At 52.6% G+C, this 17,316-nt stretch overlaps 1 protein-coding gene across 1 annotated transcript; it reads right to left on the bottom strand.

Annotated features, from left to right (window-relative positions):
• Positions 1 to 15,758: 15,758 nt before the first annotated feature.
• LOC135384407 (uncharacterized) lies at positions 15,759 to 16,307 on the bottom strand. Its single transcript, XM_064613611.1, has one exon. The coding sequence runs from the start codon at positions 16,305 to 16,307 to the stop codon at positions 15,759 to 15,761; it is 549 nt and encodes a 182-aa protein (XP_064469681.1).
• Between the last annotated feature and the right edge of the window lie 1,009 nt (positions 16,308 to 17,316).

Here is a 17,316-nt window from a genome sequence, read left to right as displayed (position 1 = left end):
TGGTTTGGCGCGGTACGGCCAGGTGGTGGAGATACACCGCGAGAAGTACCGGGACTTCCCCTCAGTGGAGACGGGCACCTGGAAGGTCCTCCTGGACATGACGAAGGAAGTCTCGAATTTCATTTCCGTCAGAGGATTCCAGGGAATGTGCCTTTATAGCGGCATGAGGAGGCTGTGCCGCCGGTGCGGACAGGAAGGGCACTTTGTGGTCGACTGCTGTACACCGACATGCCAGCGCTGTGGGGGCTGGGGGCACGAAGTCTCCAGCTGCAAAGAGATGTGTCACAAGTGTGGCGCCGACCATTGGGCCACCAGATGCCGCGCCACGACCTACGACGCTACGCGAGCATTGCAGGAGTTGCTGCAATGGATGTGGCCGGCGAGGCAGAGCCACCAGTAGATCCACGTGAGATAGTGGCCCTCACCACGGACGAGGATACTGCACCGCAAGCCGCACAAGATGGGACTCAAAAGTCCCGCGCCGGAGTCGCCATTGCGTCGTTTCAGCAGCACGAACGAGAAATCCAAGGGGTAGCCAATGCGACCTCTTAAGTAGGTGAGCCCCCTTACAGCGAGGTCGCCACAGCGTCCTCTGAGGTATGTCAAGAAGGAGAGCCTGCCATTGCGGTGCTCCAGGTGGAGGCTTGCTCATCGGATCATCTCTCCGAGCCATCTTCTTTCATCGAAGACCGCCCGCAGGATCCTGTCCAGGATCCCGATTCTTCAGACAACACTAGCGAGGGCTCCGATGTCCCATTGGTCATTGATGAAGAGGCCACGAAGGAGACTTTGCCTGACAGGCCTCCCGACTCCGATCTAGTGATGAGTGACGGGGCCTTTTTGTCCACGAAGCGTCCACACACTTCAAGCGAGTCGCACGATTCGTCTCTCCTGAGTCTGTAGGAGCCCTGGCAGAAAGTCGGTAGAAGAGAGGTCCGCAAGAAGACTGTCGGCAAGAAGGTTAGGCAGGGTGAAATTCGTCCTGCCTCCCCCATTTCCCCCAAACCTGAATAATGAAAGTGGTATCTCTTAACGTACGAGGTTTGCAACAACATCGGAAACAGCGGATGCTTGGATCGCTTTTGGTCTCTCTGCAAGTGGATGTAGCGTTCCTTCAGGAAACCCATTTTATGTGCTTCCAGGAAGCCAAGGATTTTGAGAGTAGGACTGGTCTCAAGGGGTTCTTCAGTTTTGGTTCCTGAAGGTCGAAGGGAGTTGCAATCCTGTTGACGGGACGATTTCGTGCGCAGGTACTGCGGCACTCCTTTGACTATGAGGGGAGAATCGTCTCCGTCGACGTGTCTCTCCGTGGAAGCGACTCGCGGCTTGTCACTGTGTACGCTGCGACGGACTACCGAGAGAGGAACGACTTTTTCACGCGGCTCGACCCCTATCTGAGAGGAAGACGTGATCCTCGGGGGAGACGATGTTTCACAAGCGGCGATGTCTTCTTCTCCTGAACTGTTCTTTGGCACGCTTAGCAATGCCTGATTGCTGCCTCTACTTTCTTGTCGATTCCTGGGAACCAAATCTTTTCCCTGATGAGCTGTTTCGTCTTCACGATGCCTTGGTGCTTTGGTGCGCTAAGTGGATAGCCTGGTCTTGTACGTTTTCTGGAATCACCAGTCGTGTTCCTCTTAGGACGACGTTGTCCTCGGTCACTGTCAGCTCGTCCCGAATCTGGAGGAAGGGCTTCAGCCTTTCGTCCTTCCAGAGGCGCTCATGTGACCTTCGTAGTGTGTGACCTTCCCGTAGTGCCTTGACAAGTAGGCTTATCTGCGGGTCCTCTTTGTATGCTTTTTCCACATCTTGTACCGGTAATGCCTTGGGTGTAGCTGCTCTCAGAGCGAAGGAGATGTATTCTTCGACTGCGACGGTTTCCCGAGCTGGCCCGACATCTCGATTTGGTACTGGGTGCCTGGATAAGTACTCAGCAGGATTTTCCTTTCCGGGGATGTGCTGTAGTCTAAGGCTCAGCCGCTCCAATCTCGCTGACAGCTTGGCGCTTGGGTTCTTGAGAATGGACACCAGTGGCAGATGATCCGTTCTTATAGTGAACTTGGCTCCTGCCAAGTACGCACGAAAACGTTCCGCCGTCGACACGATCGCCAACATCTCTTTGTCAATCTGGAGATACCGTTTTTCTGTTGACGTCAGTGCTCTGCTGTAGTACGCGAGGATGCTGAGATTTTCCTTGTCTTTAGACTCTTGGGCCAAAACTCCACCTACTCCATCTGGCCCTGCATCCGCTATTATGTAGGTCTCCTTGCTATCGTCCAAATACGCTAATGTGCGCACTTGGGACATTTCTTGCTTTATTCTCTCGAAGACTTTCTGATGCCGCTCCGTCCAAATGAATTCAGCACCGTTGTGTGTGAGGCCTCTCAGAGGCTCCACCATCTCTGCTAAGCGTGGAATGAACCGAGTGCAGTAGGTAAGCATGCCTAAACGGCTTCTGACTTCTGTTGCGTCTCTAGGCGCTGACATTTCCACTACTGCTTCTACCTTCTCAGGATCGACAGTGACCCCTCCGGCTGCAAATACATGACCGAAGAACTTCACACTTCGGACACCTACGACGCAATTCTTCTCGTTCAGTGTGATCCCTGCCTCTTCGAGATGCTTTAACACCAAACGTAATGTCGGGTCGTGTTCTTCGACTGTGCGTCCTGACACCAAAATGTCATCGCTCACGTTGATGATGCCATCTTCGTCTGGCAAGATCTGTCGTATGGCATCTTGGAAGATCTCAGCTGCGGCATTCACCCCGAACAGCAGTCTCTTGTATCTCCTCAGGCCGCAGTGCGTGGAGAATGTCGTTATAGCTCGAGACTCTTCCCTCAGCTCCAGCTGGTGGTAACCCTCGTTGAGGTCTAGCTTAGAGAAGTACGCTGCGCCATTTAAGATGCTGAGAATGACCTAGACAGTCGGCATCACATGCCGTGTTCTCGCAATGGCCACGTTTGCTTCCCTCATGTCTATGCACATCCTCACGGCGCCTTCCGTGTGTGGCTTGGGCACCAGGACAATAGGAGAGACCCATGGGGTTGGGCCGGTTACACACTGGATGATGTCGAGGTTCTCTAGTCTGGTCAACTCAGCTTCCAATGCCTTCCGCATCCGGAAGGGAATGCGGCGATGCTGACGAGCAACTGGTCTCACTTCTTTCGAGATTTCCAAGCTCACTTGGAAGTTCTTGAGTCGACCGAGACCTCCAAACAACTTTGGAAATTCCTTTCGTATGCTTACAGATGTCTCCTGGGCTATCGTCTGCACAATATTGATGAGTCTCAGCTCCATGGCAGTCCTGTAGCTCAACAGTGATGCCTGTGGTCCCCTCACGACGTATACCGGTGCCTCCACGTTGCTGTCTTTGAAGCTGAACGAAGCCGTGAATGCTCCCATAAGAGGGATTTCTTGAGTAACCCCGTAAGGTACCAGTCCTGTCGTCGTTGCCTTCAGGGGTGTCCGAAGGAGCTTTCTCCAGGTCCGCTCTCCGACCACGTTGACGCCAGCCCCAGTATCCAGAAAGAACTCCAGCGGCGTTTGATTTATGCTTACTGTAACTACCGGGAGCTTGGTTGCTGGGTTGTGTATGTGGAACACAGACTCGTCTGAACTGCAGTTGTGCTGAGTCTCTCTTGCCGAAATGGCAGCTGACGAAACCAGAGACCGAACAGCTTCTTTGTTCCTCGGAGTGCTATTGCACCAGTTGGCGAAGTGGTTCTTCTTTTGGCACTTATGACATGTGGCTCCCCACGCTGGGCAGCTCGCTTTTCCATTCTTGTGGGGCCAGTTTCCCCCGCATCCGAAGCATTTTTGTGAGCTTCTGTGGTTGGAGCGATTCTCCTTTCGAGTGGCGCCTCCTAGCCAGGGCTTCTTCGATGCCATTTTTTGAATTGTCTGATGTTGTGAAGGACTTTGTGAAGTCTGATGTTGGAAGCCTGTAGCTCTGCAATATCAAGGCTACGGCAAATTCCCAGTAGTTTGTCTAGGGTGATATCCGTTTCACGGAGTGCGGCGCAGCGTAATCTGTGTGACGCAGTATCCCTCGATTATTTGGGATACCAACTCTTTGTCAATATTCGCGAATTCGCATGTTGCTGCAAACCTTCTCAGTCGGAGTTGAAATTGGTTCAGCGCTTCTCCAGTATCTTGCTTTGCTTGGCGAAATCCGTGTTTCTCGTACACGGTATTTTTCTTAGGGGCGAAGTGCGCTTTCAAACGGGCGACAGCTGTGTCGTAGTCCGACTGCGTATCCGGGAGGGTTTGAAAACTGTCGCACACCTCCTCTCCGGCGTAATGAAGCAGCATAGTACGCTTTCTAGTGGGATCTGTGACGTTGGCGGCCAAAAGGAAGTTTTTCGAAACGGGCGTGCCATTTAGTCCAACGCTGTGCGAGTGACGACGCGTCCGTGTGTGGATCGAACTTGGGGTAGAAGGATAGAAGGGTTTCCATATTCCTTACTTGTTCGGTTCCCTGTTCTTGCTATCCTCGTGGGTTGTTGATGGAAAATACCTCGTCGCCAGCTTTTCGTGTGGTGTCTTGGACTAACGACGTAGAAACACTGCAACCACGTTGTTTATTTTCCCGACCAAAAACTACATTCTACGTTTTTCACGCACTCGGTCACTTCTACTTCCTTTTCCCTCTCTTCGTATCCTCTGTCGTCGTCTTTCTTAACACAACAACACTACACGTCCTTCTTGTAGCCGAGGGGATATACCAGCTGTGGTGTGTCAGGACCCGGTGCGTGTATGGTGCCCAACAATCCACCCTGGTGGACCTTCTGTTCGCATGTCACGTGGCCATAAAAGTGCACCTGCAGGGGGAACTTCGTACACTCGGCATTGAGTTGTTTCGGCGGCGGTGGCGAAGCCACTACAAGTTGTTTGTGCTTGTGAACGGCCAGGTGACCCTAAAGATATGACATTCATGAACGCATCAATTCTTGAACTCGTGTGAGCACTATTAATGCATTGTGTATTCGCTCGCTGGTTTTTTTTTTTGGGGGGGGGGGGGGGTACCAGTTTTGGGTTCCTTTGAGTTTTTGGGTTTGTGGTCGCTTTTCGGCTTGTATGCCGTTTTATACACACCTGTAACCTGTAAATACCTTGTAGCTCACTTGCAAATAATTGTTTGTAAGTACTGGCGTACATACGGCCGATCAGTGAGAGTATGTGTGAGAAGTGTGGTGCATTGCGCAGGTGTGGGTAATGGCCCTAATACTTCCGCTGTGGCTTTGGGGTGTGCTTTGATGGGTTCTGCACAGTGCCTCATATGCAATGCTTTAAATGTTTCCTATTATCAATAAATATTTGCTAAAGATCACCGTGGAGGGGTGGAGGGGGACAGCACAATGAGCTTCTAGACAATAGATAGGTCTAACCCCATCGGGTAAGGCTGCATTATTCAATTCACCCCGACCCCCAAACAAATAAAACACGTAAAGGAAAAGAAACAGACAGAGACAAGACTTCACCACTTTGCCTCTCATATGTTTTAAATAGGGCCTCGACGAATGTAGAAAATCCAGGATATATGCTCTGGTCTCCCTTCAAATCCGCGTATTGATCTTTCGACTTTTACTAAATATTTTTTTTTTTTACTTAAGACGACGACGATCTGAACGGACGTGTTGTTATTCTGCTCGTGTTCGAGTTTAAGTAAATTTCGAGTTTATTGTGGACTTTTAAGTCCCAAGCCCCGATATGGGTACCCCTGGGAAGCCTAGGGATTTGGCGACGACACTGCGGCAAGACATGACCTTCTGCGTTCACGCGTCGGAGAGTGTTAGGACGAAACATGTGCTGGATGCCGTGGCAGCTGCAGTCACTCTGAGGAATCTGAGCTCTGTGCGCCCAGCTGGATATGGGCGGTTCTTCGTGACCGCTCACACCATGGGTGCTGTCGATATATTATGGGCTCTTGGTGCTCTCACCCTGGCAGGCAAGACTTACCCTCTTGTTTCGTTGGCTTCGAGGACAAAGGTGGTAACTCTGCTTAACTTACCTACGGAGCTCCCGGACGACGACGTTATTCAGTATTTTCTCTGTATGGGAGAGTGCTCAAAGTACATCGTGAGAAGTATCAGGACTATCCCACGGTTGAATCTGGAAGTCGGAAGGCTCTGATTGAAGTGCAAAAGGAAATACCCAACTTCGTCTCCGTCCGTGGATTTCAGGCAATGTGTCTGTACTCCGGAATGAAGAAGCAATGTCGGCGCTGTGGTCTCCAGGGACACTTTGCGGCCGACTGCTCGACACCGAGGTGCAGAAGGTGCGGCGAGTACGGTCACGACACCCTGACGTGCACCGAAAGATACAAGAAATCCGGTGGAGAACATTGGAGCACTCGATGTCGTGTGAGCACGTACCCTAGCGTTGCTTATCAGGAAGGCCCCGCTGCCAGAGATGAAGCCAAGGACGATGAGCAGGAGGCTTTGGAAGGAGCTCTGCAGGAAGTTTTGCGAGCACCAACCGAAGACTCCATGGAGACTGCCTTGAGCGAGGGGAATGAATTAGAGAACCAGCTTCGGGAAACTGGAGCTCAGGACGCAGAAACCTGCACAACGTTGGGGACTTCAGTTACGGTCGATGCCATTGCAGGACCAGAGGCGACAGCAAATGTGCCGTCGTGTGAAGAGGAGATAGTGCCGACTGATGGTGTCAGTAAAAGCATGGAAGATGGAGCAGCCACAAGCGTGGCTGAATGCAGCAACGAGCAACATGAGTCACAGCAGGACAATCGTGAAGGACTCCGTGCTGTGCATGAGAGAGGATCGGACGAAGATGCTCCTTCAACAAGTGGAGGTGCTCGGCCCAAAACAGCGCGCGTGTGTCAACAAATCAAGAGGCCGCACTCGTCTGGCAGTTCTGACAACGTCCAGCCAGTTTCTGCGTGTCACCAGCTGCCAGGGCAAGTCGATTCTTTGGAGGAACTGAGTAGTCAGCCTCTCGAGTGAAAGAAGCCCAAGCCGGACGCCTAGGCGTAGTTGATGTAGCCCCATTACAAAGACAAAATTATGAAGATAATATCTCTTAACGTTAGAGGACTTCGTCAGCACAGAAAACAAAGGATGCTAGGATCTCTCCTTGAAGCGTTACAAGTGGACGTCGCCTTCCTGCAGGAAACACACTTCGGTAGCCTGCAGGAAGCTAGAGCGTTTCAAGAAAGAACGGCCACGAAGGATTTCTTCAGCTTTGGAACTACTCGGTCTTGCGGAGTGGCAGTTCTGTTTACGAATCGCTTCCGAGGCAGCGTGGAGCAACGCTCATTCGACAGGGTAGAATTATCACTGTGGACGTCACGCTTCAAGGACAAGTCTATCGCTTAGCGTCGGTGTATGCCCCGACCGATTATCAGGACCGAAATGAATTTTTCCGATGCGTTGACCCTTACCTACTTGGAAGAAGGAATTTAGTGCTAGGGGGCGACTTCAACTGCGTCATTGACGATAGCCGCGACAGAGTCGGAGGCACCCAAAGACATCAACCGTGGCAAGCAAAAGAATTGCGGCGGTTGGTCAGTGTATGTGATTTTGTGGACACATGGGTTCACGTACATGGAACAGCTCCTGGATTCACTTTCTCTCACCGTGATCGTCAAGTTCGCTTAGACCGTTTTTACGTGTCCAGGAGAATCTCAGACGCGGTGGAGAGCTGCGACGTCGTGCAAGTGGGCACCTCAGCGCAATATTTCTCTGATCACAAGGCTGCCTTGCTGAATCTGCGTGTCGATAGAGGATTTGGTCGCCAGCCTGCGCCATGGCGACTAAATATCTCGCTATTGGACGACAATCGTGTTGTGGAGGCAGTTCGTATGTATCTTCGCCAGAGGACTGCTGAAGACGTTCGATCGCCGGAATGGTGGGACTCCGTCAAGGCTAGCTCCAACGAGATCCTTCAGAAATGGGGAAAGAGAATTGCCTCGGATCGGCGTTACGAAATCCGCCTCCTTCAGACTGGTCTACGTGGTCTTCTGGCCGAGGGGCTGAGTACACAAGAGGAGCGAATCGCATACGCGGAGTTGCAGGCTGAGCTTTCAGGTCCCCTTGCTCGTCGTGCGCAAGGCTGGTATCCTACTTCTCGCCAGTGCCATCGGCGGGGGTCTTTTCCGTTTCAACGCACAGTATTAGAAGATGAACATCGTTCGCCGCCCGTCCGCCTTGACCAGCTTGTCAAACAAGATGGGACAGTTGTGAGCGAGATCGATGACCTGGTGGAGACATGTCGAGACTTCTATGAGGACCTTTCCAAGAGCAACGACGTAGACAGGGACACCTGGCCTGCACTCTGTGAGGAGTTACCCTCGCTCACTCCTGGTCAGTCTGCGGACCTTGACTTGGATGTGACAGTCAGCCAACTGCTCCAGGCTGCGAAGTGTATACCGAAAGGAAAAACTCCTGGTTTGGATGGACTTCCTGTGGAGTTTTACCTTCCCTTTTGGGATGTCCTGGGCGTTGCTTTGTGCCACGTGTTGCGCGCATGCTTCGAGGATGGCCTGCTCCCTGCGTCGTCGAGGTGTGGCCTGATTAAGTTGCTTTGCAAGGACGTTAATAGCAAACACTACCTTTCTGCATGGCGTCCCATATCACTGCTGAACACTGATTACAAGTTGTTCGCGAAGGTACTCCAGCTGCGTTTGAGCCGCGTGCTTGATCTCCTGATATCGCCCGTTCGAGCTTCCTCGGTGCCCGGCCGGAGTTTGCACCATCATTTGTTTGCATTGCGCGACATTTGTTACTGGGCAGCGGACCGCAATGCTACGACATTGCTATTCTTGGCAGACCAAGAGAAAGCATTCGATAGGGTTAGCCACGAGTTTATGCATTTTGTCGTACAGAGGACTGGATTCGGTGAGGAGTTTCGACGCTACGTCAAACTGCTCTACACCTCGGTGAAGAGTTGCGTCCTGGTCAACGGTAGACCATCTGCTCCTGTCACAGTGGAGAGAGGAGTACGCCAGGGGTGTCCACTTTCCCCTCTATTGTATGTCCTCGTATTTGAAGTGGCCATACGCTACCTGTCCAATGAAAGCTACCTCCCTCGTCTTCCCGTGCCTGGTAGTCAACGATTTCCAACGATGTTTGCTTACGCCGACGGTCTGACCGTTTGTCTCTCGTCGGTGGACAGCATGCGGCAGGTCTTAGTCGGCCTCGAAATGTATGGACGTGCCTCCGGAGCCGCAGTGAACAGGAGGAAGTCATCTGTCTTGCCGCTTGGAACGGACTTGCACTACTCGGATGTGTGTGGTGTGCCCGTGAACGATACAAGCCCGATTCTAGGCATACACTTCACCAGGAGAGGCCCGTTGGCCACCGGGTCTCGCACGAATACATGTTTCAGTTGCTTGAAAAAAATAGAGCTTCCTCTAATGTTTCGACGATACATTGCCCTCTTGTACAACTACATAAGCAGCGTAATTGAGGTTAACGGAAAGCTAAGCCGACGTTTCCCGGTGTTTTCTGGAGTGCGTCAAGGGTGTCCGTTGTCGCCCCTGCTGTACGTCCTTACGCTCGAGCCTTTTGTTCGGATGCTTGTCAGCAGTGACGCCATTCCAAGGGTGTTTACACCGGGCAGTGACGGTCAGCCGACAACATTCGCCTATGCTGATGACGTGACTATATGTACCACAAACCCAAACGCCGTCGGAGAAGCCCTGAAGCTGATGGAAATGTATGCTGCTGGGGCAGGAGCCAAGATGAATAAAGCAAAGTCAGCGGTCATGTACGTCGGCTACCCAGGAATTCACCGTCACATAGCTGGCATACCGGTAGTGGAACAGCTCAAAGTACTGGGCGTTGTGTTCAGTCCGCAAGGTGTGGCACCCAGAACGTGGACGGACACCGAACAAAAACTACAGAGCATAAAGGAAGAATACATAAATATCGAAACGGGTTACGGGGGAAGGCGGAATATGATAAGGGCGGAAATGTGCTCCGTCATGTGGTATGCGGGAACATGTAGTCTTCCTTCAGGGAGGTGGAAAAGAGGCTCACCCGTACAGTTATGTCTGCCCTTTGGCAGGGAAGGCCGGAAAAAGTAAAGAGGATCGTTGTTCAGGCCACGGCAGAGTGCGGTGGTTTGGGTATATTTAACATCAAACTCGTGTGTGTAGAATGTGCGGGAACTAAGTACGTGCGGGAACTTCAGCGTGTCCTGCAGGGAGAAAGTGTCCACTTCATGACGACAAAGCAAGTATATGAGAGCTTGTTTTATGCATGTAAACGAGATGAGGTAACAACTGACATAGCCGCCACAAGAGGGTTATTGTTGTCATCATATTTAGACGAAGACCGGGTGGACGTGGCTTGGGAAATGTTTCATATTGTGTTGCCCGTGGCTACCCGACTTGTAAGGTTTCGCTTTCGAGCATCCAGTGCTGTGCTACCTGCGGGGGCATGGAAAACCATAAACATATATTTTATGACTGTGTATTGGCTGTGGCAATGTGGCGCAAGATGGCAGCATTGTTTGGCTTGCCCAAAATAGAATATAGTACAGTGCAGGTGTGTGACCCAATGCCAGTGCGGGGAGGCTAGATTCGATCTTTTTGCTTGCTGCTGACAGAGATTAAATTCCAGCTGTGCGCTTGACGCAACCTTAAACTGTATGGGGGGACAGATGAATCCCTAAGGGTAGTCACGTTTCATGTTAGACTATCTTTGGGAAGAAAACTCCAAAGCGAGTTGGATGTCTTGGGCGAGGTTGCCTTCAAAAACCGCTGGCGGGGGCACTGGAAGGTGTTTCTGCGGCAGCAGGGGCGAATAACGAGTAAGTTTTGAGCCACAAGGGACGCCACGTCAGTGGATCAAGGGGCTTGCGCACCGGTCTCGTTCTTGTGCTGTACGGGATGACTGATTGTACTTGCTAAATGCCCACACTGTATAGCTAGCGACTCTATGTTGTAAGTATAGCTCTATGGCTTTGTACTGTGATTTGTGATTTGCGATGACGTGATGTGCATTGACCTGGTTTGGATGACTGTTTTTGACCTGATTTGACCTGTGTGAACAAGCGTTGTTCTTTTCTTAATAAACTTCGCCTTTTACTAAAGCACAGTGCCTCATGTGCAATGCTTCAAATGTTTCCTATTATCCATAAATACAGCATTTACTAAAGTCTCACGATTCACGTTCAGTGCTGGAGACCGCCACGTCCGTCTGGACCGCTTTTATCTTGCGGCGAGCGTGCTTGCTTCGGTCACGGACTGTGCGATTGTACAAGTCGGAACCTCAGCGCAGTTCTTTTCGGATCATAGGGCCGTTGTCCTGGAGTGCAGCGATTCCGAAGGCTTCGGTCGTCAGCCGTCGCCGTGGCGCCTCAACGTCTCCCTCTTGGAAGATGAGCAGGTTATCACCGATGTCGAGCTGTACCTGGAGGGAAGACTACAAGAAGACCGGTCGCTTCAGTTGTGGGACAGTGTAAAGGATGGCGTGAAGGACATATTCCTCGCATGGGGGAAGAGGAAAGCAGCTCAGCGACGGAGGGACATCCGCGTTCTTCAGGTCGGTCTTCGAGCACTACTTGAAGGTGACCTAGCCAGTCAAGAGGAGATCTCAGCATACAAGGAATTGCAGGCTGAGCTTTCGGCTGTCCTGTGGCAAACCGCGCAAGGCTGGCCAGCGACGAATGTGCAACCTGGGCGATGATTACGTACTCCCGGGCATGTGCGGACGGCCCTCACGGATGACCACAACTCACCCCGTGTGAGGCTTGACGAATTGACTAAGGAAGTTGGCACAACCGCGACCACGCTTGAAGAACTTCTCTGCACGTGTCGCGCTTATTACTCCCGCCTTTTCTCCGAAAGGCCCGTGGACTTTTCTCTGTGGGAAGAAGTTTGCTCGAACCTCCCAAGCCGCTCGCCTGCACAGTCCGCAGACTTGGAGCTGGATATCACCATTCCTGAAGTTTTTCAAGCGGCCAAGGCCATGCCGAAGGGCAAGACCCCGGGGCCTGATGGTCTTCCTGTGGAATTTTTTCTGCGCTTCTGGGGCCATCTTGGCGCGGCACTCTCCAGACACGCCCACCACACACACACCACAGACGTGTCCAGCCACACCCCCACCCCAAAACAAATAATACAAGTAAAGGAAAAGAAACAGAGAGAGGCAGGACTTCACCACTTTGCTTCTCATATGTTTTAAATAGGGCATCGACGAATGTAGGAAATTCAGGATACATGCTCTGGTCTCCCTTCAAATCCGCGTATTGATCTTTCGCCTTTTTTTTTCTGTACAGTTTGTCTGTATATTATATTTGTATGTATATTTGTATATTATCGCCTCTGTATATGAATTGTCCTCCCATGTAATACAGTATAGTTCTGCGGATTTTAGGTGAGTGGGCCCACTCAGTTGCAGGGTTCTTTGTTGTGTGTGTCGCGTGTTGAGTGAGGCCAGGAGACAAAAGGCGTCAAGTCGGACCAAACTATTTTATTGACCGTTCGGGCCGGTCGCTCGAGTAGAAAAAGAAGTAACTAGCTCGCGTCTCGTGAGCGCGAGATGGCAGGGCACAAACAGGGTCATGTGGCCAAAGGCGATGTTGGTGCAGCTAGTGCTGCTACATCATCCTCCCTCCCCTGGAGAAAGATGATGCTGAAGCTGCAGGCTGGATAGTGCGGTGCAGATCCCACGATACGTGCTTGCTTGAAGCTGGGCGCAGTGGGAAAGATCGAGATATGGCTGAGGGGGCGGTACGATCGTCATGCTGTGTGTCAGACTTGTTTGAATCTGAAGAAACTTCCAGCTGGGTGAAATGCGCCAGAGATGAGGGGTCTAGGTGAGCGGGCTGCAGCCTATCGATGGAAATGTTGTCCTCGCGGCCATTAAGCTGTACACGGTAGAACTTGGCGTATCGGTGCAGAACTTGAAAGGGGCCGTCGAAATGAGGCTGAAGAGGCTTACGAACGGCATCCCGGCGAATAAAAACATGTGTACAGCTTTCAAGCTCTGGGCTGATGAAGGGATGGCTACGAAGGCTTCGTCGGGTTGGGGAAGGGCAGAGCTGGGACATTGTCAAACGGAGTTGGTGAAGGAATGACGATGGCTCGGCTGCTTCGGGGCGCACAGGATGGAAGAATTCTGACGGCAAACGTAGTGACGTCCCGTAGACGAGTTCTGCGCTGGAGGCGCCGATGTCTTGCTTGAGGGCTGTCCGAATACCGAGCAGCACTGTAGGAAGAGCGGCGAACCACTGGGTACGCTCACGCGCGCAGGAGAGGGAGGCCTTAAGGTGACGGTGAAAACGCTCAACGAGCCCGTTTGCTTGGGGGTGGTATGAGGTGGTTCTTATACGATGTGTGCCGAGGGTCTCCAAGAGCTGGGTGAACAGCCTGGCTTCAAACTGGCGGCCGCGATCTGTGGTAAGGGTAGCAGGCACACCAAAACGGGCTATCCAGCCGTGCAAAAAGGCTTCGGCAACGGTCTCGGCGGTGGAATCGGCGATGGGAATTGCTTCTGGCCACCTCGTAAATCTGTCAACGCATGTTAACAGGTATGAATGACCATGCGACGGGGGAAGCGGGCCCACGAGATCGATGTGCACGTGCGAAAATCGGGCGTCAGGGAGCGGGAATGCTGCTAAAGGTGCCTTGTTGTGCCGGTTGACTTTCACACGTTGGCAGACGAGGCAAGCGCGGGTCCATGCCCGAACGTCGGCGTTCATCGATGGCCATATAAAGCGGGTGGTGAGCAGCTTCTGCGTGGCGCGGATACCAGGGTGGGCTAGGGCATGCACGCTATCAAAGACAAGGCGACGGAAAACTTGCGGAATGAACGGTCTGGGTCTGCCCGTGGAGATGTCGCAAGTTAACTTGAGGAGCGATCCGGGCAGAGGCACCTCTTCGAAAGAAAGAGTGGTGGCAGAATCTCGCAGTTTCCGAAGCTCTTCGTCTGACTGCTGTGCCTCGGCGATCTTGGAATAGTCCATCGTCAACTTCGGAAAGGTGACAGCATCGACGTGCATCCTGGACAGAGCATCCGCTACAGGGTTGTCGGTTCCGTTGACGTGGCGAATGTCGACGGTGAACTCACTTATGAAGGCCAGCTGCCGGGCTTCACGGGGAGTGTAACTGTCGGCAGCCTTGGAGAGGAACGCGTAAGTCAAAGGCTTGTGATCTGACAGGATGTAGAACGTTCTTCCTTCGACGAAATACCGGAAGTGGCGGATGGCTAAATAGGCAGCGAGCAGCTCACGGCCAAACGCGCTGTAGCGGGACTGCGCTGGAGAGAGCTTCTGCGAGAAGAAAGACAAAGGTCTCCACTGCCCGTCGATGAACTGCTGTAAGACACCGCCAACAGCATGGTCAGAGGCGTCAACCATGATGTTAGTTGGCGCGCCGTGTTTCGGGTAGACGAGGACAGTAGCGTGTGCAAGGGCTTGTCTGGCAGCGAGGAAAGCGGTGTTCGCTTCTTCCGTCCACGAAAACGGCGTTGAAGATGGCGTGCCGCGCAGCATGTCTGTCAGAGGTCGCAAAATGCGCGCACAGCAGGGAATAAATCGTCGATAAAAGTTCACCATTCCCAAAAACTCTCGCAGCTTACGCAGTGACGTTGGCGTTGGGAAGTTGCGTATGGCAAGAACTTTGTGGTCGAGAGGGCGGATGCCGTCGCTGCTGATTAGGTGCCCGAGGAACTCCAGCGATGGCTTGCCGAACTCGCATTTTTCGGCGTTCACAAGAATGCCGAACTCTTGGAGACGCTGGAAAAGCTCGCGAAGGTGGTCTTCGTGCTCCTCGGGGGACCCGCTGGCAACGAGGATGTCATCTATGTAGGCAAACGCAAAGGGAAGGCCGCGCAGCACTTGATCCATAAACCGTTGGAAGGTCTGGGCGGCGTTTCGCAGACCAAAGGGCATCCTGAGATATTCGAACATGCCGAATGGTGTAACGATGGCAGTCTTGGAAACGTCGGAGGGTTCTACTGGAATGTGATGGTAAGCTTTTACCAAATCGACCTTGGAGAACATGGTCATGCCGTGGAGATTGGAGGCGAAATCGTGAACATGCGGGATGGGATAGCGATCTGGCACAGTAACCTTGTTAAGGGCTCTGTAGTCGCCGCACGGCCTCCAATCTCCGGTCTTCTTCGGTACCATGTGCAAGGCCGATGACCAACTGCTGGAAGAAGGCCGGACGATTCCAAGCTGGAGCATGTGTTGGAATTCCTTTTTCGCAATGGCGAGGCGCTCGGGGGCCAGGCGACGAGGACGGGCATGCACGGGAGGACCTGTAGTGACAACGTGGTGAGTCACTGTGTGCATCACGGGCCGCTCGGTGTTACATGGCTTCAAGAGGGATGGGAACTCCTGCAGGATGGCGGAGTATGGACAGTTTCCAGCCTTGAAGCGGGCGATGCGGCTGCACACTGAATGGCGACAGGGAATGCCGTTGACGCGAAACCGGGTTTCTGCATCCCAGAGCAAGCGTTTTTTCATGTTCACCATGAGACCGAAATGGCTCAGAAAGTCTGCTCCCAGAATAGGGTACTGCAAGTCAGCCACAAGGAAAATCCATGCGAAGGAGCGGCGGAGGCCCAAGTCGAGAGTGAGGGAATGCTCTCCGTACGTCGCAATCGGCGTGGAATTAACAGCTTGCAGGGTGCGGGACGTTGGCTTGCGTGGTGAACGAAAAAGAGAGGACGGAAGTACACTGACGTCAGCGCCGGTGTCAACAAGAAACTTTAGTCCGGAATTGTTGTCAAGAACAAAGAAGAGGCGGGATGGACGAGTGCCAGAGTCACCAGCCGCCATATCTAGTGACTGGCTCGGGAGTTTCCCTGGAAGGTGCATGGTGGTGTACAGTTGCGAGCCTTGGTGCGGAAACGGCGATGATACCAGCAAATTCCAGCTGGAGATGGGGAACGTCGATGCGCGAAGCGGGATCGGCGTGGAGACGGAGAAGGACTGCAGTGGCGGAGGGCTGCAACCTCCAGCTGCAGGTTGGAGATCTGTTCCACGAGCTGAGAAAGGTCCACTGCTTGCGGCGAGCTGGAACCAGTAGCCGTAGGCGGAGAAGGGGGGTGCGAGGCCACAGCTGCGATCTGCGGTGGTGCCATTTCCATGATCTTGTCGGCAAGGTTGGCCAGGTCGTTCAGGCTCATGGTGCCAGCAGCGGCTAAAACCATGCAGACATTGGCCGGCAACCGCTGGAGGAAGAGTTGGCGGAGCAGGGAATCGTCGATTACGGCGCTGTCGGGACGGTCGCCGAGCAGTTGGCGCATACGCCGTAAGAGCTGAGAAGGCGCGCGATCTCCGAGTTCTTCTTGGGTCAGCAGGCGCTGGAATCGCTTTTGCTCCGACATAGACGTCCGGCGAATTAATTCAGTCTTGAGCACGTCATATGGTGATTGTGTCGGTGGGGAGGCAACCAAGTCGCGCACCTCGGAAGCATCAGTAGGGGAAAGTGCGGCAACGACGTGGTAGAACTTCGTCAGTTGGTCACTGATGAGACGAAGGGCGAATTGGGCCTCAGCTTGCCCGAACCATACGACGGGATCGGCGGCCCAAACGGGCCGCCGACGACGCGCGGGCGGGGGGGTTGAGTGAGGCCAGGAGACAAAAGGCGTCAAGTCGGACCAAACTATTTTATTGACCGTTCGGGCCGGTCGCTCGAGTAGAAAAAGAAGTAACTAGCTCGCGTCTCGTGAGCGCGAGATGGCAGGGCACAAACAGGGTCATGTGGCCAAAGGCGATGTTGGTGCAGCTAGTGCTGCTACATGTGCCTCCTCTTTTATGTATTCTCTCTTCTGGCTTTAGTGCCACCCTGTAATCGGAGTGTTTGTAGAATGGCTTGAGTGTTTGTGTTTTGTTTGTTTACGCTTATAAATACACATTTACCAAATGACGCTAGGCAATGACGGGTAGTGTGTGATTCTTGGGACAAGTTGTGGTTTTGGAATGTCGGCGCGTTTGTCAGTGGTGGGATATGTTACGTCCCGTTGAGCTGTTCTGTTTATGCACCTCAATAAATATTTACTAGAGATCACCGTGGAGGGGGACAGCAGAACGAGCTTCTAGACAATTTTTGATAGGCCTAACCCGTTTGGGTAAGGCTATATTATTCAATTCAAAGAGAAACCATGCGTCCACCCTATTGAAAAATACTTCAGAAAATCTCATAGAAACATAGCATTCTCTCAGAATTCCTTACAGAAGCGCCTTCTTATCTCAGAATTTCCTACAGAGGATGCAGATTCGTATACATATCCTCACAGGCACACCAATGAGAAAATATCCTGTGGTATAATTCAGGTTCTGGCCTTGTGATTTCTATGAGAAAACAGCGTGATTCATGCAGGACTGACTTTCTCA

This window comes from Ornithodoros turicata, chromosome 1, assembly GCF_037126465.1.
Source record: "Ornithodoros turicata isolate Travis chromosome 1, ASM3712646v1, whole genome shotgun sequence".
NCBI classification, from domain to species: Eukaryota; Metazoa; Arthropoda; class Arachnida; order Ixodida; family Argasidae; genus Ornithodoros; species Ornithodoros turicata.
The sequence above is the reverse complement of the archived record's forward strand: the minus strand, read 5'-3'. Positions and strand labels throughout refer to the sequence as shown.